Source organism: Fulvia fulva, chromosome 8 (assembly GCF_020509005.1).
Source record: "Fulvia fulva chromosome 8, complete sequence".
Lineage (NCBI taxonomy): Eukaryota > Fungi > Ascomycota > Dothideomycetes > Mycosphaerellales > Mycosphaerellaceae > Fulvia > Fulvia fulva.
In genome coordinates this window covers 2,086,172-2,107,102 of record NC_063019.1, presented here as the reverse complement: position 1 = coordinate 2,107,102, position 20,931 = coordinate 2,086,172, and the positions used below count along the sequence as shown (strand labels likewise).

The window sequence follows — 20,931 nt, the reverse complement described above, 5'->3', positions numbered from 1 at the left end:
TGGCACTCTCGGCCTCTTGCAGCGATGGGTCCAGACACCGGCGATCGCGTTCCCATCTTCTCCTCCATGGCCCTTGCACTCCTGCAATGATATTATTGACTGGCTGCGCGAGCGGCGTCTCCAGGCTGGGCACGACCCCGCCAGCACTACATGGCTGACTTCTGGCATGGACGACTATGCATATCTCCAGCAGCACGACCCAGTATGGCTGGCTAGCACGTTACAAGCACGAGCAGCACACATACGACACACACAGAGTGGCAGCAGCCAGACGAGACCAGCAGACCTTGCGAACACAGCAGCAAGTCTGTTGCAACCGAGCTTCACAGCAGCAAGTCTGTTGCAACCCAGCTTCGCAGCGGCAGGACCGTTCGACGTCACCTTACCCCATCTTCCACCAGGACGCGTCGTCTCTGACCATGTCAAACTCCTCCGCGCATTCGACTGGGCATCGACTGCCCTCGGTCCCATGACCACATGGAGTACCGAGCTGCGTCGCATGGTCAACTTTTTACTCCAAGATAAGAAAGCTGCTGCGTTGTGGTGGGGTCCGCAACGAATTGGTGTATACAACGACGGCTATGCGAAAGTCGTTGCCCACAAATATCCGGTCGCGCTTGGCCAGACTGTGGCACAAGTATGGCCTGAGATAGTCGATTCGCCATACGGGACATCGTTCGACCACGCAGATGCGACCGGCTTGGCTTCGTCGGAGGACAGGACGCCATTCTACGTGACCAGGCAGGGCTACTTCGAGGAGGTGTGGGCAACATGGGTCAACATCCCAATCTCAGGCGGAGATGGCAACCTCGGCTACTATAACACTGTGTCCGACACAACGCAAGAAGTAATGTACGATCGGCGCATAGCGACACTGCAGTCACTAGATCAGCACATGTCCTGTACAGACAACGTCCAGGACTACTGGGCGCAGGTGCTACTAGCTCTCCAGAACAATGACCGAGAGGTTCCCTTTGCAGCACTCTATGGTCCTGCGCTCGGCGAGACCCGTCGCGAGTCGCTAACATCTAGTTCCGGCACTGCTGATACAAACGATGAAGGCAGCTCCGAACATGGCTCTGTATTCACAGGCACAGAGTGGGTTCTGGAAGGAGTCCTTGGACTGGACCCCTCGCGCTATGTTTCCGACTTGCCACGGCGAGTCGATCTGGATTCTGGTTGCGAGCGGCTAACGCCCCTGTTTAGCGGTGCCATGAGCTCAAAATCCATCACCGTACTTAGCACAGCTGATGGTACGATGTGCGAGACGCTCAAGGACGCCGCCAAGTCCAGAGCTTTTGAGGGCGAGCAATGCGAGACTGCGATACTTTTGCCAATATGGTCCCACTACCAAGAGCATCGATCGGGCTTTCTGATACTGGGTCTCAGCACTCGGCGAAGCTACGATGCGGACTATCAACGCTTCATACGACTGCTTCACCAGCAACTTACCTCCTCGCTGTCTTCTCTTGTCATAGCTGAAGATGAAGCGCGACGTTCCCGTGTTGCTGCCAGGATTGCTGCAACAGAGAGGATACGGCTTGTCGAGAACCTGGCAAAGAGCCAGCGAGAGGCAACCCAGAACCAGTCGCGCTTCAGAGGTATGGCAGACCTTGCCCCAATTGGAATCTTCGAGTTCGATACATCTGGAGGCCTTCTCTACGCGAATCAAGCGTTTCTCGAGCTTACAGATTGTCCTGTTGATAAGGCGCAAGGCATTGAGTCCTTGAACAAGGTGTTAGTCGAGGCAGATCAGGAATACGCTATGCAGCAATGGAGTCGCCTGTTGGCCGGAGAAGAGGTGCACTACGAATCAAGGTTGAAGAAACCCTTCATAACCGACGAGATCTACGACGGCGAACGCATGATTGGCGAGACGTGGGTGCTCACGGCAGCGTACGCTATGCGCGATGATAGTAGGGGTGTAGAGAGCGCAGACAGCGACTCTGTGCTGGGTATCTTTGGCTGTCTTGTCGACATCAGCAGGCAAAAATACATGGAGGGCTTCCAGGAGAGAAAAGTCAAGGAACAACTCGAACGACGACGCCAGCAAGAGAATTTCATGGACAGCACGAATCACGAAGCTCGCAATCCTCTGGCCGCTATCACATTGTGCGCTGACGATGTCTACAATACTGTCAACAGCGTGCTTCAGGAGGCCGGTGGCGGGCAGGTGTTATTCACTACAGAGAGCGCCCGTGCGATACTTGAAAGCGTCGAGATCATAATGGCTTGTGCGAAACATCAGAAGCGCATCATCGATGATGTTTTGACATTGAGCAAGCTAGATTCAGAGATGCTGAGCATATCACCTGCTCCCATGCAGCCAACAGATGTCATTGCTCAGGCGCTCAAGATGTTCAGAGGCGAATTGCAACGTGACGATGTCGATCTGCAGTACATCGTCGGGCCATCATACCAGACCTACAATGTGGAGTGGGTCATGGTCGATTCGACACGCCTCTTGCAGATCCTTATCAATCTCCTCACGAATGCTATCAAATTCACTAAGAATGAGAGCTTGCGCAAGATCGTGGTGAGGCTGGACGTTAGCGAACAGCGTCCAACAGATCTCGACTGTGGTGTGAGATTTGCACCGAACTCGCAACGCCGAGCTTCGGCCCCAGTGTCGCCTGCTGTGGAAGAGAACGTATTCCTCTGCGTATCTGTCAAGGACACTGGACCTGGCATCTTGGACGACGAGCTGCAGAATCTGTTTCAACGTTTTCAACAGGCGTCTCCGAAGACATACGCCCAGTACGGCGGGAGCGGCTTAGGTCTTTGGATCAGCAAGGAGCTGTGTGGTAAGCTTTGAGGACAGATTGGTGTTGCTTCACACACATCCGAATCTCCACTGTCCTCGCAGGAGACAGGAACAACCTTTTGCTTCTACGTGCAGGCTCCTCGATGCGCAGCTCCCCCGCCGGACCTCGGGCTCGACAACAGCGAGATGACCGAGCCTCAGACTCGTGCCATCGGCGCAGGAGCCATCACCCTCCTAGATGAAGGCATCGCAGCCATCAACGTTCATCTTCAGACATCCGCGCCGGAGCCCGCCCAGCCATTCGATGGTACAGCCAACACTCCAACGGTCGAAATGACCGACGCTCTCGCCGCTACGACCATTGACATTTTGGCCGTTGAAGATAATCTCGTGAATCAACGGGTCATGCGCAAACAATTAATACGCGCTGGCTTTCGAGTCGCTGTCGCAAACCACGGAAAAGAAGCCCTAGATCTGATATACCCACCTACGGGCGACCTAGCCAAGATCGACGTGGTGCTGATGGATATCGAAATGCCCATAATGGGAGGATTGGAATGCACCCAGATCGTTCGTCTCCGGAAACGAGAATCGGAGCGAGAGCAGCATATTCCGATCCTTGGCGTTACGGCGAATGCAAGAGCTGAACAGCAGGCTGCTGCGCTAGAGGCGGGCATGGATCGTGTTGTGACGAAGCCTTTCCACATGAGTGAGCTTTTGCCTGCTATCGAGAAGGTACAGAAGGGTGTACTGGCGTCTTGATGGCATGGGACATCCGGTACATTCGACAGTGAAGCAGCGCCGCAAGATTGATGTCAGCGACTCCGCAGCCGCGCGCGGAGTACGCCACCCACCCGCCAGCCAGGAGACGTGAATCCTTTCCATGTGATACGGCGCATTCTCGTCAGGCGGCAGACGCGGCACACGTGTGCAAGTACATGTACAAGAAGTATTACGGGATAGAGGAATGACGCACGGGATGATGTTGTTTCTTGGCACTCCCAATGCCTAAAACAAACGCCGGCAAACGGTAGTCACGATGGACATGTTGAACGACAGCATACAGCAACAGCTATCGGATAGATTTCGCAACAGAACAGCAGCATCATGCACTGGTATGCGTTACACTACATCTCATGGCGCTTCCGACACCTTGGGTCGCCCGCGTTTGCCAACATGACGACCCGCCAGGCTGGTATCGTAGGTGAGCTTAATTACTCCTGTACGGCTGTGGTATGCTGGACCCACCGGCATCTGCCGAGCACCGTAAGTTGTTTTTCTTGACGAAGTGATTCTGTTGCCTCACAACTTCTTGCAACTCCGAGTGATTGCCAACTGCCAAGTGTGCCATCAGCATGCAGTGCGAGCTGCAACTCTGTCGGTGCGATGTACAGTTTCAAGCTTCTCATGGCCATTCTTCTTTTCTTTCTGTTCATACCCTCGACCCTCGAAGCCGTCACCACCATCTCCTTCAACAACAACAACAACAACAACAACAACAACAACGCAGTCACCCAACAAGAAGAACTCTCCCTCCACGACGTCGTCTCCAATGCCACGACCAACTCCACCCTCGAGACCCTCGACAAACGCCAAACCGCCAACGTTGTCGTAACGTTCAACCTCCTTGTGGTAACCACCTATGGCCAGATGATCGGATGCATTGGCTCCATCGCTCAACTGGGCTCCTGGAACCCTCGCATGGGCCTCGCCATGAACACAGACCCGGCGTTTAGCACTACCTTTCCCAATTGGATCGGCACGATCAGTCTTCCTGCTGGGACCGCCATCATGTATAAATACGTCAAGCTGGCGGATTCTGGCGAGACGTGGGAGGCGGATCCTAATCGTGCTTGGACGGTGCCAAGTGGGGTTGCGAGTGCGACGTTGTATGATAGCTGGCAAGAGGATCCGAGGAGCACGTTCATCACTGTGAGTTGGATGGTGGTCTGGTCAGCGGACGCCGCAGAGGGGTAGTAGTACTGATGAGAACAGAGCACCATTACTGTGACGAGTACGACCAGTGTCACGAACACGGTCCGGAGCACAACTTACACAACGAGAAGTGTCCCTGTCACTACGACAATAACGAGTACTGCCCAAGTTGGGGTCACAAATACTGTCACCTCCAGTACAACTGTGACCTACGTCTATCGAGGTAAGATATCGAGCAATAGAGTGCGAGGTTCAGAATAGCACAATATGAGCATACACATGGGACACGTGTTAACCCAAGAGCAGAATCAGGAGCAACGACCGCAGACCCGCAGCCTGTAGCGAATACCAGAACGGCTACCCAGACATCAACTTCAATCACCACAATCGTGAACCAGCAGCCGAGTACCTATTCAACAACACAGATAGCCACAGGTACGGTCTATCAGACTGTCTACAGCACGGTCACGAACACAATTGCCGGAGTGAGTTAATGTAAAGGGCAGGAGGCATCGTCTGTCGTGGACCTGCGTGCTGCATCTTCATCTCCGCACTAGTCGCTGAGACGCGGGCACGTGGTGTTCGAGTATGGCTAACACCCTTCTGTTTAGGTCACGACGCAGCCTGCGACCTCACAAACGACAAGGATTGTGACTGCTACAGCGGCACCGCGGTACACGACCCTCCAGCAGCCAATGACCTCTACACTGATACCTTCGACGGAGACTATGCCTATCCTCACTGTCTACTCAACAAGCACGAGCGTCTCAAGCTTCCCCGTTACTAGCACTTCAGTTTCAACACGGCCGATTACATCCACAACATCCTATTTATCAACGACTACTCGCGTTCTTACTTCCTCGGGTGAGCAATCCACATATCAAAATACTACCATACGCTCTACTAACAACATCCCCCTTAGGCAATCTCATCACCCAAACTTCAATTTTCACAGGCTCCACAACTTTTGTAACAACTTATAGCACGACCTACTTGACAACCTTCTCGCAAACCGTTACGGAAGTCAGTACACGATCTAGCACGATCGTCAACACACGGGATGTAACCAACACAGCTTCAGCAACACTGTACACTACCGGAACAGCATCACAAACAAATCCTACCTCAACTGCAAGCGCCCCTACCCGCACGTCAACTCTCTCAGACTCAAGCACAACACTGCCTGCTACATTGGTCATCCTTAGCAGCACCTCAATCCTAATATCCAGCATTCCAGCCACAAGCACCCTTATCACAACACAGCCAGTCACGTATTCCACAGGCTACACCACCACCGCCACACAGATCCTCACATCATCTGGCCTCCTCATTACCCGTACCTCAATCTCCTCAGGCGTGACAACCCTGACCAGCACATCCCTTTCGACATATTTGACGACTTTCGACCAAACGCAGACCGCATACAGTACGCTATCAAGCAGGCTCACGAATACGATCTCTGGGGCTTCAACGGCTGTAGGAACGGCTTACTGGAGCGGGACTGTGAGCCTGACGTTGCCAACAGCGACGCAATCGGCACCAACGAGAACTTCCACTTTGCCGGAATCGCGGACTACGTTGCCCGTTTCTACGGTTGTGATTAGTTCGACAAGTACGGAGGTTTTGAGTGTTCCAAGAACTGGAGCTTTGGTGAGTCGTTTTTTCTGAGCTAGAAATAATTTGCTAATTGATCAATCTTACAGACGTCTATCCAGGATGTAACCTTCACTTCGACATATCTCTCGACAACACAGCAAGCCCTGACGTCTTCTGGCCGCCTCATAACCCGCACTTTGGTCTCAACCATTACCAGTGCCTCCATTTCCACGTCCAGCTCGCTATACACAAGTCTACTCTTGGCTACTTCAACCACTGTTAGCTCGCTTTCTTCTACAGTTACGAGGACTCAAGATGAAATAGCAACTCTCAGCACAGCCCAGACAAACACTGCTACTGCAAGTCTCACGGCATCAACTTCTACTGTAACAAATCCGACCGCTCAGACCTCCACGCTCCCGAATAGCAGCACAACGCTTTCGGTCGAAACGATCGTATTGTCAAGCACGACGAGACCGCTTTCTAGTTATCCTTTCACCGTCATAAGAAGTAGTGTACGGGAAATTACTTCCGCGATCACCTATCTTACCACGACGCAGCTGGTCCTGACATCTTCTGGAAGGCTTATCACCCAGACAATCGTCTCAACTGGAACTAGTACATACAAATCGCCCTTCAGCTCACTGTATACGAGTCTGCTGCTGGTAACTTCGACTCGTGTTACATCGTTGCCCTCCACAGTCACCCGTACACAGGATGGTACGGCGACTGTTAGTGCCTCTCAGTTCAATACGGCCTCGACAAGCACAGTAGCTCCCACATCATCAACGACAGCGCCCGCTCGGACGTCGACTCTGCGGAATTCGTCAACCACCCTTCCAGTCTCTACAGTGGTCCTCAGCTCAACCTCGGTCACAACGAGTAGTTATCCTTACACCGTGACACGAAGCGCTGCACAGGATGTCACCTCCTCGACAGTATTCCTGACTACTATCCTGCAGACGCTGACGTCTTCCGGGAGGCTTATCATCAGGACTTCGGTATCAAGTTCGACGAGAGTCGATACATCCCCACTCAGCTCCCTGTACACTTCTCTCCTTTTGCAAACAAGCACTGCGGTCGACACTCGAATCTCAAGCATCACCAGTACTCAAGTCGTGACTCCACGCATCACAGCATCGACATATATCACGAGTACAGCGTTGCAGACGAATTTACCTCGCACGACCACAAAATTGCCACCTAAGACCTTAATACTTCCGAATTCGTCGATCACGTTGCCGGTCGTCTCGGTCATCATCAGTTCTACGTCCACGAGCATATCACGACTCCCACAGACCTCGGTCCTTGTGTCTACGGCTGTACTTATTTCTACGACAAGCTATTTGAGTACCACCACGAGGGTAACTTCGGCATCAGGTGAGTGAGCAGCATGGCAATTTCCAACAATATCTCTGGGATAAATCATGTTTTGACATGAGCCGTGTGCTGACCTTTTACCTCTCAGGCCGTCTCATTACCCAGACCTTCATATCGACCCGAATCAGCACGTATTCAACCACTTCAAGCTCTCTGTATACGACGCTCCTGCTTGGTACCCAGACCGTCGTAAATACGGCACTGTCCAGCGTGACGAGCTCGAGAGAAATCACTTCTACGGCCGTGGCCTCAACTTACACCACCCGGAATACTTCATTGCAAAATCCTACCTCTACAGCTACAGCTCAGGCCCTGACCTCGACGAGTCGCAGCACTCTCACTTTGCCCTTTCAAGTCGTGACCCTTTCGAGCACAAATACCAGGGTATCTAGCGTGCCCAAAATCTCAACTTTGGTCTCAACAGCGGTTCAAACCTCCGCCAGTACGTATCTAAGCACTACGATACGTGTTGTCTCCACCTCAGGCCGCCTTATCACCCAGACCCAGGTCTTGACTGGTATCAGCACATATCGGACGACCTCAAGCTCTCTTTCTATAACGCTTCTGCTAGGCACATCAACATCTGTCCGGACCGTCCAATCCTCTATTACCAGCTCAGTAGACATCACTGCCACAGCAATAGCTTCGGCATACACTACATTGTCTGCTACAAGCCGTGCTCCTCCATCGACTTCTACAGATCCCCAACCTCGAACCTCCACCCGCTTAACATCAACTACTTTGCCAACGGGATTAGTGGTGATATCCAGCACGAGCACGAGGGTCTCGAGTGTCCCGGTGACATCCACTTTGGTCTCGACTGCACACTTGACTTCCACAAGCAGTTACTCAACCACGATCACACTCGTTATGTCAAGCAATGGATTTTCGGTCACTCGAACGCTCATCTCAAGCGGCATAAGTACATATGTCACAATCTCGAGCTCACTTTTGCTCTTCACGACGGTGCGAACGGTCAACTCTTTGGCTACAGTACTATCGACCCAAACCAATACCATACAAGGAACGACAACAGCTCAACTCTCAACCTACCGTACGGAGATCCAGCCACTCACAAGACCCACATCAACGGCTACAGCCTCGCCAGCTCAGTCTTCTACGTCCCGGACGAGCCTCACCTTACCGTTCCAGGTCATAGTGCAATCGAGCACAATCTCGCTGATTTCGAGCATACCTCTTACGACCACAGGCGTTTCCATCGTGCAAGTGACAATATCGACTGTTTATAGTACTACAAGGACTTTGATAATCACCTCTTCCGGACGACAGTTGACTCGCACAATGGTTTCTACCGGCTCAAGCACGTACCTCACTGCTTTAAGATCGACCTATGTCGGTATTAGTGTGCAGACCAGTACTTCTGTAGCCACTCTGGTCTCCACCACGATTAGTACTGTTCAAGGCACGAGCACCGCAAGGGCTTCAAGCTACGGAACAAGAACTCAGTCTGTCATCGGCAATCCATCCACGAGAACGGCTTTGCAAGCTCAGACTTCCACGCTTCCAACATCTTCGACGACGCTACCTGTCCAGACGCTGGTCAATACATCAAATATGACGCAAACCAGCAGCGTCGGCGTCACAAGCGTCCTTCGAAGTACTTCCGACTTGACTTCTTCGAAAAGCTTTTTGACCACGAGGACCTATCTTTCAACAGTGTCCCGCAGGCTTATTACTCTCATATCTATCAGTACTGGTAGAACTACGGTCTTGAGCACCCAGTCGATCAGGACTGAGCGAGCTGTGTCCGCGAGGAGCACCAAGATCGACACTTTGCAAAGCACAACGACTTCTGTAGTCCAGCAGACTGCTACCACTCGAGCGAGTACGCAGGTGACAGGTACGGTCCTGGCGACTGGGTCTACATTACGATCTACAATATCAGCCGTGACCTCTTCGCTTCCGCAGCAAAGCACGACGCTGTCGGTATCTTCGAGCAGTCGTTCGTCCAGTGCGAGCTTAGCATCGAGTAGCCCTCCAACGTTACAATCGGCTACTGATGGATCATTGCCAAGCACTTCTTCCGCCGTCTCACAGACTTCGGGTTTGTCAACTCAAACGACACTGACTGCGCAAACGAACACCCTTAGCAATCCTTCAACCGGGCTATCTGTCAGTAAATCCGGTAGTATGACGCTGAGTAGCTTTACTGCGAGCACGGGAGCTTCTCCATCGAGTGGGTCTGCCTCCTCGGGCTCCACCACGCAGGGCAGTTCGATCCTACCTATTCAGAGCAGTAGTCGCTCCACAACTTCGTCGGGCGGCCCTCTCACTTCTAGTGGGAGCCAGACATCGTCAACTCAGCCAACAAGTGCTGCATCTTCGTCCAATTCGAGGCTCTCCGGCACTACTAGCATCGCGACACTCAGTAGCTCGAGTGGGAATATTCAAACTCAGCCTACATCACTTGGCTCGACTGGTGCTGATGGAACACTCAGCAGCACGCTGAGTACTCGCACAACTGACAGCTCTGCCCCGAGATCAAGCCTCGATTCGTTGAGCAGCTCATTATCCCAGCCCAGTGGATCCTCCTTGAGCTCAGGTCAGGGGCTCATGACCTCGTCAGCCTCAGCTGGGTCACTATCTGGATCTTCTGTGCCCACGAATCCAAGTTCGACGAGCTCACGATCTGTTAGCTTGACGGACAGCACGAGTCGAGCGTTGCCCTCATCCTCAAGCGCTACAAGCTTAATAATGTCGAACAGTCAAACCTCAGGCCTCACCAGTTCGTCCGCGGGCCCAGTCACCACGCAATCGAGTATAATCTCGTCGAGCAGATCGACTGTTCCGCCTCCGAGCGCATCTATTGTATCTCCACCCAGCTCCGTCGTCCCTGACACGATGTCGTCTTCTGGTATCAATACATTGAGCATGTCATCTTCGGGCTTTTCCGTTGCCTCATCCCTATCAAGTAACAACTCTGGTGCAACGGTCAGTAGCTCCGGCGGCATCCCATCTTCGCCAACCTTTGCGAGCCAAAGCAGCTCTTCGCCGAGCATTTCCAACACGGTACGTTTTTGAAGAGTAGAAGGCATCGAGCAGTGTCTAAGACTACAGTGTGAATGTGGCGCGTCGTACAGCGCATATCTCACGCGGCCCATTATAGTCTGAGCCACTGCCACGTGGTTCTTGAGTATGGCTAACACCCTTCTGTTTGTAGTTTTCGCCGGACCAGACGCCTTCGACCATGTCCAGTATAATAAACAGTGTGCCGAATACCTCGGTATCTCCAACCGCCTCATCAAGTGGTCGGGCCTTTGGAAGCAGCTTGCCTACAAACACAAGTCCTGATTCTCTAGGAAGCACAGAGACATATTTATCGTTGACCGGTGTTGGCTCAAGCTCTGGGAGCGATAGACAGATCTCAACAAGCAACACTCAACCCAGTTCGAGCAGTGTCAACTCGAATCCAAACAGTGGAGCGCTGTCAACGAACAGCCCACTGCAGCCCACAGATTCGCTGCCCACGAGCGGCACGTCCTCAGGTCTCTCATCACCGGGCTCTATATCAACGGCATCCCAGGGTGCCTCTTCAACGTCTCGCGCTGCGACGCTCAGTAACACTGTTGGGCCAATCTCTGGATCTGACAGCTTGTCGAGCTCGAATGCTCTGCCTTCTGGCAGCCAAGCAACCGAGCCAAGCAATGCATTGTCGCTATCTGGCACAAGTTCATCCGGCTCGATATCTGCCACTTCATCGACTGCGAACGTTCCTTCACCATCTGAGGGTATCTTCGGAAGTAGCTCGAGCTCGCTCACAGCTTCGGCGCCGGGGTCAGGTGTGGAATTCACCTCAGCAAGCGCGTCCTCACAATCCATTACATCATCCGGATCAAGTGACACTATTTTGCCCTCCTCAACAGCTGAGCCTTTCCCTGGCGCAGGCTTCGAGCTGTATGCTTCATCCGATGGCGACCAATACAGATCGTGGCCTGGTTGGGACATTGTTGGAGACGAGTCTGTACCGCTAATAGCCCGCGATCCGAGACTGGACCTTTGTGCTGTGCACTGTACGACTGGTTGCGTTGCATTTGCGTACACAGCTGCGAATGGCTCCGTACCAGAGTCCTGCCGTTACTTTCGTGCAATCTACTACTTCATACCGACGGGGAATGTCGTTGCTGCTGTTAAGATAGTGGCGCCAAGCTCGTCGAGCGTCTTGCTTAGCGCAACGAGCGCGCTGGAGAGTGGACCGTTGCCAACGATCACAAGCTCAAACACTGGCACTGATTCCGGCGGCGATGCGTTTTCATCACCGAGCGCCGGTCTTGAGTCTAGTTCGAATGGTAGCCAGGTGAGCTCAGCTTCTGGTTCGTTGACGACCGTGCCAGGGGTCACTGCCTCTGGCACGGTTTCCAACAGCGACAGTCTCGGTACCGGCGTCCCTACAGACTCGGATATGTCAACTATCAGCGCGATTGAAACTGCACAAATGTCCTCTGGCCTGCCCCAAGTTACTTCCGGTCTGTCCAATAGTCAGACGTTTGGTACAGGAGCTTCTGATGGCCAGCCCGGTCCAGGCTCTTCGAACACAACTCCAGGGCCTCCAGTCCTGAGCCCTGGCAATAGTACGCCCGATAGCACAGATAGTCAGACCACTGGGCAAGACACAGTCGACTCAATGTCTACCACCAGTACCGTAGTCTCTTCACAAAGCCCCTCACGACCCAGCAGTGGTCTGCTTCCATCGACGTCAATTGGAACGGGGCATGCCATAGGAACGCCGCCCATTACGAACGGTCCTTCGGCTTTGGGCTCTCCGACTATGCGCAGCAGCACTGCACCGCCAAGCACAACATTTCCTGCTCAACTGCCCTTCTGCTCGACCTCTGGTGGCGGCTCCGCGTGCGGCGAGAACAACGGTACGACTTGCGCTGACGCCAACGGCCAAGCACACAGTCTGGAATGCGATGTCATTCCCACAAGCGGCGTGGCCATCCTTCTGGACTCACGGGTCGACATATGGATGCAGTCGTTCCGGGATCGTACGGATTCCTGTGATGTCGTAGAAGGATGTACTGCTATCGTATACATGAGTGAGGCCAGCACTTGTACCTTCTTTGCATCGGTGGACGAAACCGGCTACTTTGAGGGAGCACAGTTCGCGGCCGTGCAGGAAGGTCTCGGAATCCCGTCGGCGACAATCTCGTATAATCCGCTGAGCACAACGGGTATAGGAATGGAAGATCTTGCATCGTCGACTTTTGCTTCGACTTGGCTCTTCGAGATAACGGCGGGGTTGGGTGCGTCAAAGACGACTAGCCTGCAGACGTTCACTGCATCTACAGGCTCGCCTGGGAGTGTCTCAGGACCGTCGCCTGGTGTTCCATCAGCACCTGGCTCTAGTCAGTACGACTCTTCATTTGGTGATGACAGTGGGATCCCTGAGCAATACCAGAGCGACAGTGAACCTGATTTGTGGCCATCCATGGGAACTTGGCCACTAGATAGTGGCACCGACGACTCTCTGTCCTGGCTTACCCGGTCCTTAACGACCACCAACGCGTCACCGCCAAACTATTCACCAACCACCTGGACAAACACAATCCAGACCTCACAGACCACCCTAGCGACAAGCCCCAGCCCAGACTCCAGCGCCACCGTCTCCACAAGGACATCGTTCTCTACCAGTTTCAGCGGTACGCTCAGTAGCGTAGCAGCATCAAGCGCATCGCAAGCGCACCTCATCGTGACGATAACACAATTTCCTTCGCAATGTCCGCTGGGGACAAAGACGGTATATACGACCGAGACCGTAACATCTTGTCCAGTTGGCATGCCTTGTGTATCATAGGACTTGTTAGATACCCATACATATGGAAATGTCGTTGGTGAATGAAATGAAGCGCGCGTGTCACTCCGTGTCCAGAAAGAGGGCCTTGAAGGGTTGGAGGGAATACCGACAGGGTAGCTGGCAATAGGGTAAGGTGTTGGACTATGCATGAGGCGCTCCATGAACGCTGCATGCGTCATGCGATGCCTCGCTCCCCCATGGTGAGATGTCACGTACTCCAACGACATGCACGTACCGGCTTCCTTCACTTGTAGAGGACAGAAGGAGTATGTCGTTAAATTCTCGAACATCTATGAGGCAACCGGCCGTGCCATCGCCTTGAGTTGTTCCGAGAAAAGGCCCTGCGGTATAGGCGTGTTCGGAAACTCATGCCAGCTGTACGAAATGGCTGTGAACAATTCGTGAAGAAGAAAGCGTATGGATTCTCGTTTCTTTGATCTGCATGCATACACTAATCTTGACTCACAGTCGCCGTATCTTCTGCCTCGAAGGCTTGGCTCGCCGGACTACAATCGAAGCAAGACGCAAGTTTGTGATTCGAGGGATCCTAGGATTAGGTGGTGGTCATGGAGGTCGTCAAGGGCGTTCTTCATGATCGTTTACGGTGACAAAATGAACGAGAATGTCATGGTTCTCACGGCGTAAATTGAACAAGTGCGTCTGTACAAGCGCGCCTTCCGTACACTGAAGCAGGCCGGCTGGAAGGAATGTCAACTGCCTAAGGTTCAGGGCGTGGACATGGATTAGGAACGTGAAGCAGAGCATCTCATCGCAGACCTGGTCAACACCCAGCGAGGCAACTTTGGGTTCCTCGGCGACAACGTGCGCGCTAATGTTATGCTTACCCGTGGCAAGAAGTTCTACTGGGTCATAGGTAGTGACCTCGCACCTTGGGAGGGCAACGAGGCGAGCAAAGCAGACGACGCCGAGAAGTCTTCCGCAGATCAGAAGGCCGCCGAAGAGAATAAGGACGGGGATGAGAAGAAGGAAGCTACCGATGACAACTCTCCCGCAGAGAAGACCAGCAGCTCTGACGACAAAGTTGAGGCAGGGACCAATTCGCGAAATGGTCGCAAGCGTGCCATCCGCCACGAAGAGGATGGCAACGAAGTCAACGACAACGGCTTCGTCTACCTGCTTGAGGAGTTATCACGACGTCGATGTGTCGAATCGGCGCCTCTCCATGCCGATTGCTCTCGCCTCGACGCTCCACATGTCACTTGGGCGCCCGACGATCAATCAGCCCTTCATCGCACTATCGCCGACCAGCCCGAGTTGGGCATCAAGCTTCAAACGTGGCTCTCCCTGACCGCCGACCAGAATACCGCGATTGAGCTCATGAGGCAGAAGATCGCCGACAAGATCGAGGCCGCGTACGCAGCAGAAGCTTCGTTCAACGTTGCCCAAGAAGCGGCCGCTGCGTGGAAGAGCCTGACGCAGGCTTCGAGGGCGCCGGTAATGACGATGGCTGGTGATCTAGTACAAGGCTACGCTAAGCGACACCGACACCAGTATTGAGATAGATTCCCACAAGCAGGCAAGAATGTGCTCAAAGAAGCTGTGTGATATCTTCGTCTTTGATCATCTCCTTCCTCATTTCCTCTTGCAGTCAAGTCTGGCCGTATCCCTTTCAGACTTCGTGATTCATTCGCCACTTGGCTATGAGTGGAGTGTGAAGCTTTCGTCCTTCGCCCAGCGCGTGCCCTCGACTTCCAGCCAGAGCCAGTGCTGCTGGAACTCGTCGAGGTCATCGTTAGTTGTCTCGGGCCAGTTTCTCGCCTTCTTGACCATAGCGACGTCGTCACCATCAAGTCCGAAGCTTGGAGCTTTCGCCAGGGTCGAAATTCTACGGTTGTAGTATTTCTGGGTGATGGGATGCCACAGAGCATGGGCTATGCGCATTTGCCCAGTTAGCTCGTTGTATGGGAAGCCGTTCTTGACCTGTCTCTGGAACACACTAAGCTTCTATTGTGCGCCGAATGGGTTCAATGCCGCTTCTTCCCATGACTTGCTACCCTCCCTGCGGCGTAGAACGGAGACAAGCGTCAATGGACCTAGCTGTCTGTGGTCTCCATACTGCACGGTGGAGACGATACGCTTTCCCCAAGTGGAGTAGCAATTGGCGTGTGGAACGTAAAACATGACCTCCGGGATGGTAGTCGCTTCGTCGATCTCGGCCCATACCTGATGGCTGCGATCTGGTGCCCAATACTTGCGGATGTCGTCAGATCCAACAGTAGCCAAAGTGGCGATCAGCACCTTTGCTGATGCGATGACGTTCTTGCGGCATGCCTTGAGAGCCCGGCCGACAAGTCGGAGGCGATCGGACGGCCGGTATGGGCCAGTCTTAGCCTCGCTGAGCTGAAGGCCTTCTCCGGCGTCGGATTTGAGGTCAGATACATCTTCGGGCACGAGGGGCGGGAGCTTCATCACCGCCGGGGCCGTTCTTCGCTTCGCCGTTGTTGACATTGGTGGGATTCACGAGCTTGGCGACTGACTGATCATGCTGTACCTCCTGCTTGTCAAGCTCGGCAGCAGGAGCTTCACCACCGTCGGGGCCGTTCTTGGCTTCGCCGTTGCTGGGATGAGTGGGATCCATGAGCTTGGCGACTGACTGATCATTGCGCCTCCTGCTTGTCAAGCTCGTCAGCAGGAGCTTCACCCTCGCCACTAACGTGCTTGGTGGCGTCACTGTCCACCCTGAGCGCAACCATCTCGCCGAGCGGATGGAGCTTGGCTTCCTCGAGGAGCTCATTGAAGTACTTGAAGACATTGACAGGGTCCGGATGGTCTGGATGCGGCTTATTCTTGCCCTCTTCACCCTTCTCGTCCGATGTCAGCTGAACCTGCTGGATCTTGCCGTCTTGGATGGCCTGGATGATGTGGTGTTCCACGGTAAAGCGCATGCGCTGAGTTCTCGCCGAAGATCGGTCTTGCTGTCTCTTCTTTAGCAATTCGTACATGACAACTTCTGCTGGGTTGACTTCGCCAGCTGAGTCTTGCTTTCCAGTCATCTCGCTGAGAGATGCACCCTGTGCAAACGCGCGAAGTGGTGCCTGGTCTTCTGGGTAGTGCTTCACATAGACATCAAGCAGGTTGTCGCAAATTGAGTTGCGCTCGGTGGTGTAGAGAACATACTCATTACCTGTCGTCGAGATTTCGTGGCCCTTGGCGGTCATGAGCTTCGTCTTTCCAGACCCACCAGCGCCTTGCACCAGCTGATGCTTGTAGGTCAGAGATTTGGATGACTTGACCACGGCAAGCTGGTCTCTGTTCCATCCTGCAGCCTTGAAGTTTGCAAAGACTTCTCGACCCTTCTTGTGAGGTATGCGCTGTTTTTGCTTCTTGAACATCTCGCTAGCCATGATCGCCCGTCAATGGGCCGGAGGATGTAGCAGTAGGTCAGAAGACCATGCGCCGAGTTGTTGAGTACTGCTTGAAGCGATTGCCGATACAATATGAGCGCACGGAGCAGTGGATGTTTCGGTTCGGTGGAGGGATCTATGCGAAGGTGAGTAGTACCAGCCAAGCTGATGTGAACTTACGGGTAGGTGTTGACTCGTGAGGCAACGCGCCGAGGCGCGCGCCGCTCCATTCCAGAAGGCAGACTACGCTGCCGATAGCGCTACCCGCGCTATCAAGAGAAGTCCAGTTTGCCAGTATGGCGCGAAGCGCCCACCCATTCACCCCCATCCCCAACGCCCGTGCTCGCTCAAACGCTCATTCACTCAAGTGCTCATTGCTCATGCTCATGCCCGTGCTCTGCCCATATGCTCGTCACCCGCCACCCATATGCTCATTGCCCAGTCACATGTCACGAAAACGATTCACTTACTCCGAGTTCTTGCGCTTGCGCTTGTTGTTGCCACCATTGCTCTTCTGTCCCGAGCCCAAGACCGCCTCGTAGCTGATGCCCTTCTCTGCAGCCACCTGCGCGTTGCGCTCCTCCCGCTCCTTCTTGGCACTGTTGCCGTTGCAGCAGTTCACCTTGCGCATGATGGTGGCACCCACCGAGCTGGCCAGGTTCTCGATGCCCTGGCATCGGACGACGTCGAAACGAATGACGGCGTAGTCGGCGACAGCTTTGATGGCCTCAGTCATGTGGACTGAGCAGATCGTGGTGGACTCTGCCTTGAAGTCGAGGTAGCCGAGCTTGTGGGCATCGATAATCGCCTGAAAGACCTGCCAAGCACCGATTTCGACCATGCTGGGGTTCTTCTTGATGTGGTTTTTGGTCTTCTCGACGTGGTCGGACTGGAACTTTGCCCACGTGGCTGGGGCAATGGCCCTGCCATTCTTGTTGGTGCGAGACGGCTCCTTGATGGGCTCCTTGTCGAAGGCTGCCATGATCTCCTTCACCCACTTCTCTGGGTTGGCTGCGATGTCCTCCCAATCTTCATCTGGTAGCTCTACCTTGGTGCGGAGTCCGAACAGCTCAGCATCGTGAGCATTGGCGAAGCGAAGACCGTTGGCGCCAACAGTGGGAAGCGCACGGCGCTTCACGTGCGACCTGTCCTTCCTGGGAGTGACAGGGTCCGTCTTGGACCTGGTCGCTCTGCGCTTGGCAGATGGTGGAGAGGTAGACGATGCGCTGTCGGTGTAGGCCGTGGCTGGTAATACAGGTTAGCACGCAGGGCCAAGCTACTGGAGGCGACTTTGTTACATTGGGGCGACTTACATGAGGTTGGCGGGGTTGGCGCGACACCAGCAAAGTTGCCAGTCGGTGGTGGAGTGAACGGTGGCAGGAAGCCATCTTGCTGGTAGCCGTTGTAGTCAAAGAGGGACGACATGGAGTCGTTGAAGGGGTCGAGCTCAGGATCGATCAAGCCGAACTGCTGGTAGTTGAAGCTGTTGAAGCTGTTGTAGTAACCTTGGCCTGCCATGGTTGCTGAAGAGAGGAAGTTGCTTTGTATTGGTGGTCGTGAAATGTCTCTATAGGTGAGTGTCAGTAGTGTAGTGGTGGCATGCCGCGAACATTGCAGGACTTACAATGTCTGTCCTTGTAAGGAGCTGTTGCAAGCTTATGAAGGTCGTGAGGAGAAGAGAAGTGTTGTATCTTGCTGTCCCGAGTTGTCTTTGAGGAAGAAAGAAGTGGCGATGAGGTACGAGAAGAAGAAGAAGAAGTCTTCGAACGTCGAGAAAGATATAGACCTGTTCCACAATTGTCAAGAAAGTCGCTATTGTGCAGGTGAGGATGGCGTTGGGCGGCCCTTGCTCACAATAGCAGGACATCTTATCCATTGTAAGTCGGGACCGTCGAGGAGCGACTTTCTCTTTCGCACAATAGCTGGGAGGTTCCAGCGATTGTCGTGCGCGGCCATCTTGCGAATGCTTGCAAGAGTTGCTATTGTGCCATTGTCGAAGGTGAGGATGGCAAGGTATTGTCAAATGTCCGTCTCCGATGCGTCCCGCAAATGGTGGCAGGGCGGGGTGGCTCGAGCGCCTGAAGTTGGCGATATCTGAATTTCTCAGATGCGGAAGCGGCCGCATTCCCAGCAAACGTGAAAGCTCGCTGCAGTTCGCTTGAGCTACGAAATCGCCGCCCAGGTCGACACTCACTGATGATGATGATGAGTGTCGCGGCATCCTCAGCCCGCAAGCTGCTGGCAGGTGATGAGTGGGTCGAGTGGGGGTTCATCGCAGAGTCTCTGTTTGGAGGTGCTCTACTCGGCACATATGCCTATGCCCACCGTCCTCCCCGACTTCAAGTCCTCCGAGGAGCCTCGCTTCGTCCATGCTGGAGCAACTTGCAGTAGTCCATCCGGGACTCGTTGATGCTGGTTGCAGAGCTGGCGTTGCTCGTGTCGGTACTGAACCAGACAAGCGCGCTCCTCTCCGGTAACAACACACGAGACTGAATGACTTGTTGTCAGTCGATGGAAGAAGCTGGAGTTAGCGTCGCGCCTTTTGTAGGGCACTTGTCCACAGTGAGCACGCGTTTCGCACGTGTCTGATGACCTACTGCTTCTTCAAGCATGACTGGGTCTCGCACGTGGCGATGCATACCGAGTGAGCCTATGCCTTGGCCATGCTCCTTCCGCGTGGTCAGGCAAACACGTGCTGACAGCAGTGTAGCCTGCAGGTGGCGAAGGAGAAGGGAAGCAGCAGGACGTGAGGTCGCTGCTTCCACTTCCGGCAGGATCTCGGCGAAGCACAGACATGTTTGCACGTGGAAAGAACAACATTTTCACAGACTGGGAGCAAGATAACTGCTACCTTTTTCAAACAACATCACCTGTGCACTAATGCCTCGGGCCCACGTGCTCCATGTGGCAACGAAAGCGCCTCACCGCACAAGTGCATGTGCACCGTTATCGGCATTGGCATCTTATCAGATTCTGCAAGTCCTTACTGCTTCCAGGGTGGCACCTGCGGAAAGGTCGCGCCAACGCATCCTTCGCCTGTCCCAAGCATCAACCGTAGTACATGGCCAAGCAATCATACAAAGTTGTATACGCGACAGGAATGTCTTTCAACTTGCGTGAAATCAGTAAGCATGTAACGTAAGTCTGATCCCGTCCTCGACAGCTCGGACATTCTCCAGCGACGACAACGATGGTCAAGTACTACGACTCCATCTCGCCTGACTTACAGGAATGGGCACTACGACAGGATCTGTTCTTCATAGCATCGGCTCCTTTGAATGGCAAACACGTCAACTGCTCGCCGAAGGGCCAACCATCTGCGACCTTGACCATCTTCAACGGCAATTCTGTGGGATACCTCGATGCAACAGGATCCGGCATCGAGACGATCAGCCATGTCTACGAGAACGGACGAGCGACGATTATGTTCTGCAGCTTCGGCAAGTCACCGCGCATCATGAGATGGTTCTGTAAGGGAAGAGTCATCGAGGTCGATCATCCAGAATACGAGATGTGGTTAAAGAGGATGGGGAAAGTGGAGTACCCGTCCATGAGAGCAATAATACTGTTTGATGTGTTCCAAGGTGAGACCGTGACATATAAGCGTCGTTCAATCAACAGCATGCTCATGTGATGGACAGCACAAACGTCGTGCGGCTTTGCGGTACCCCTCCTCTCACAACGGGTCGACCCAGCACGACCTGACGATGGCATACGGGGCTGGTTCGAAGAACGGAAGACACTCGAAAACTTCGCGAAGAAAGGCATACCGTATCCAAAAGAGATGGCCGAATACCGCGTGAAGATGAACTCGAAGAGTTTAGATGGCCTGCCCGGCCTGCGTCTAGCGCTGAAGAACAGCGGCAAGAGCGTACTGTCCGAGCAGAGCAGGGCACGGTTGAGCACCATTCTACGACAACGGGAGGCCATGCTGCTGGGCGCCCTGTTGGCATTGATCGCAGTAATGCTGTTGCAGTTCAGCGCGAAGCTTCTGCGCAGATATATGCCCGCAGAGCTCCAGGCAGGTTAGCTGATAAGCTGATGCACTGTTTCGGTGTACGGACAAGTTTTCACGC

General features: G+C 53.8%; 9 protein-coding genes across 9 annotated transcripts; 5 read left to right on the top strand and 4 right to left on the bottom strand.

The window, feature by feature from the left end:
- Nucleotides 1-469: 469 nt before the first annotated feature.
- On the top strand, nt 470-3,526 carry CLAFUR5_11220 (Hybrid signal transduction histidine kinase K; the record flags this gene model as incomplete). Its single annotated transcript, XM_047910368.1, has 2 exons — nt 470-2,804; nt 2,874-3,526. 2 exons carry the CDS (start codon nt 470-472, stop codon nt 3,524-3,526), a joined length of 2,988 nt encoding a protein of 995 aa, XP_047765188.1.
- A 624-nt stretch (nt 3,527-4,150) lies between these two features.
- On the top strand, nt 4,151-8,925 carry CLAFUR5_11219 (Glucoamylase; the record flags this gene model as incomplete). Its single annotated transcript, XM_047910367.1, has 9 exons — nt 4,151-4,696; nt 4,760-4,922; nt 5,006-5,184; nt 5,311-5,563; nt 5,622-5,970; nt 6,054-6,295; nt 7,504-7,675; nt 7,764-8,059; nt 8,183-8,925. The coding sequence occupies 9 exons, from the start codon at nt 4,151-4,153 to the stop codon at nt 8,923-8,925; spliced, it is 2,943 nt and encodes a 980-aa protein (XP_047765588.1).
- Nucleotides 8,926-10,239: 1,314 nt separating this feature from the next.
- CLAFUR5_11218 (uncharacterized protein) lies at nt 10,240-10,695 on the bottom strand (the record flags this gene model as incomplete). Its single annotated transcript, XM_047910366.1, has 2 exons — nt 10,240-10,317; nt 10,420-10,695. 2 exons carry the CDS (start codon nt 10,693-10,695, stop codon nt 10,240-10,242), a joined length of 354 nt encoding a protein of 117 aa, XP_047765589.1.
- Nucleotides 10,696-11,074: 379 nt separating this feature from the next.
- CLAFUR5_11217 (uncharacterized protein) lies at nt 11,075-11,641 on the bottom strand (the record flags this gene model as incomplete). The annotated part of the gene is made up of 1 exon (XM_047910365.1): nt 11,075-11,641. One exon carries the CDS (start codon nt 11,639-11,641, stop codon nt 11,075-11,077), a length of 567 nt encoding a protein of 188 aa, XP_047765592.1.
- Nucleotides 11,642-12,095: 454 nt separating this feature from the next.
- On the top strand, nt 12,096-13,490 carry CLAFUR5_11216 (uncharacterized protein; the record flags this gene model as incomplete). The annotated part of the gene is made up of 1 exon (XM_047910364.1): nt 12,096-13,490. The coding sequence occupies one exon, from the start codon at nt 12,096-12,098 to the stop codon at nt 13,488-13,490; it is 1,395 nt and encodes a 464-aa protein (XP_047765593.1).
- Nucleotides 13,491-14,327: 837 nt separating this feature from the next.
- Nucleotides 14,328-15,008, top strand: CLAFUR5_11215 (uncharacterized protein; the record flags this gene model as incomplete). Its single annotated transcript, XM_047910363.1, has 1 exon — nt 14,328-15,008. One exon carries the CDS (start codon nt 14,328-14,330, stop codon nt 15,006-15,008), a length of 681 nt encoding a protein of 226 aa, XP_047765590.1.
- Nucleotides 15,009-15,149: 141 nt separating this feature from the next.
- On the bottom strand, nt 15,150-16,855 carry CLAFUR5_11214 (uncharacterized protein; the record flags this gene model as incomplete). The annotated part of the gene is made up of 4 exons (XM_047910362.1): nt 15,150-15,382; nt 15,545-15,936; nt 15,989-16,104; nt 16,166-16,855. 4 exons carry the CDS (start codon nt 16,853-16,855, stop codon nt 15,150-15,152), a joined length of 1,431 nt encoding a protein of 476 aa, XP_047765591.1.
- Nucleotides 16,856-17,321: 466 nt separating this feature from the next.
- Nucleotides 17,322-18,373, bottom strand: CLAFUR5_11213 (uncharacterized protein; the record flags this gene model as incomplete). Its single annotated transcript, XM_047910361.1, has 2 exons — nt 17,322-18,100; nt 18,169-18,373. 2 exons carry the CDS (start codon nt 18,371-18,373, stop codon nt 17,322-17,324), a joined length of 984 nt encoding a protein of 327 aa, XP_047765596.1.
- Nucleotides 18,374-20,045: 1,672 nt separating this feature from the next.
- On the top strand, nt 20,046-20,885 carry CLAFUR5_11212 (Pyridoxamine 5'-phosphate oxidase family protein ustO; the record flags this gene model as incomplete). The annotated part of the gene is made up of 2 exons (XM_047910360.1): nt 20,046-20,439; nt 20,497-20,885. The coding sequence occupies 2 exons, from the start codon at nt 20,046-20,048 to the stop codon at nt 20,883-20,885; spliced, it is 783 nt and encodes a 260-aa protein (XP_047765597.1).
- Between the last annotated feature and the right edge of the window lie 46 nt (nt 20,886-20,931).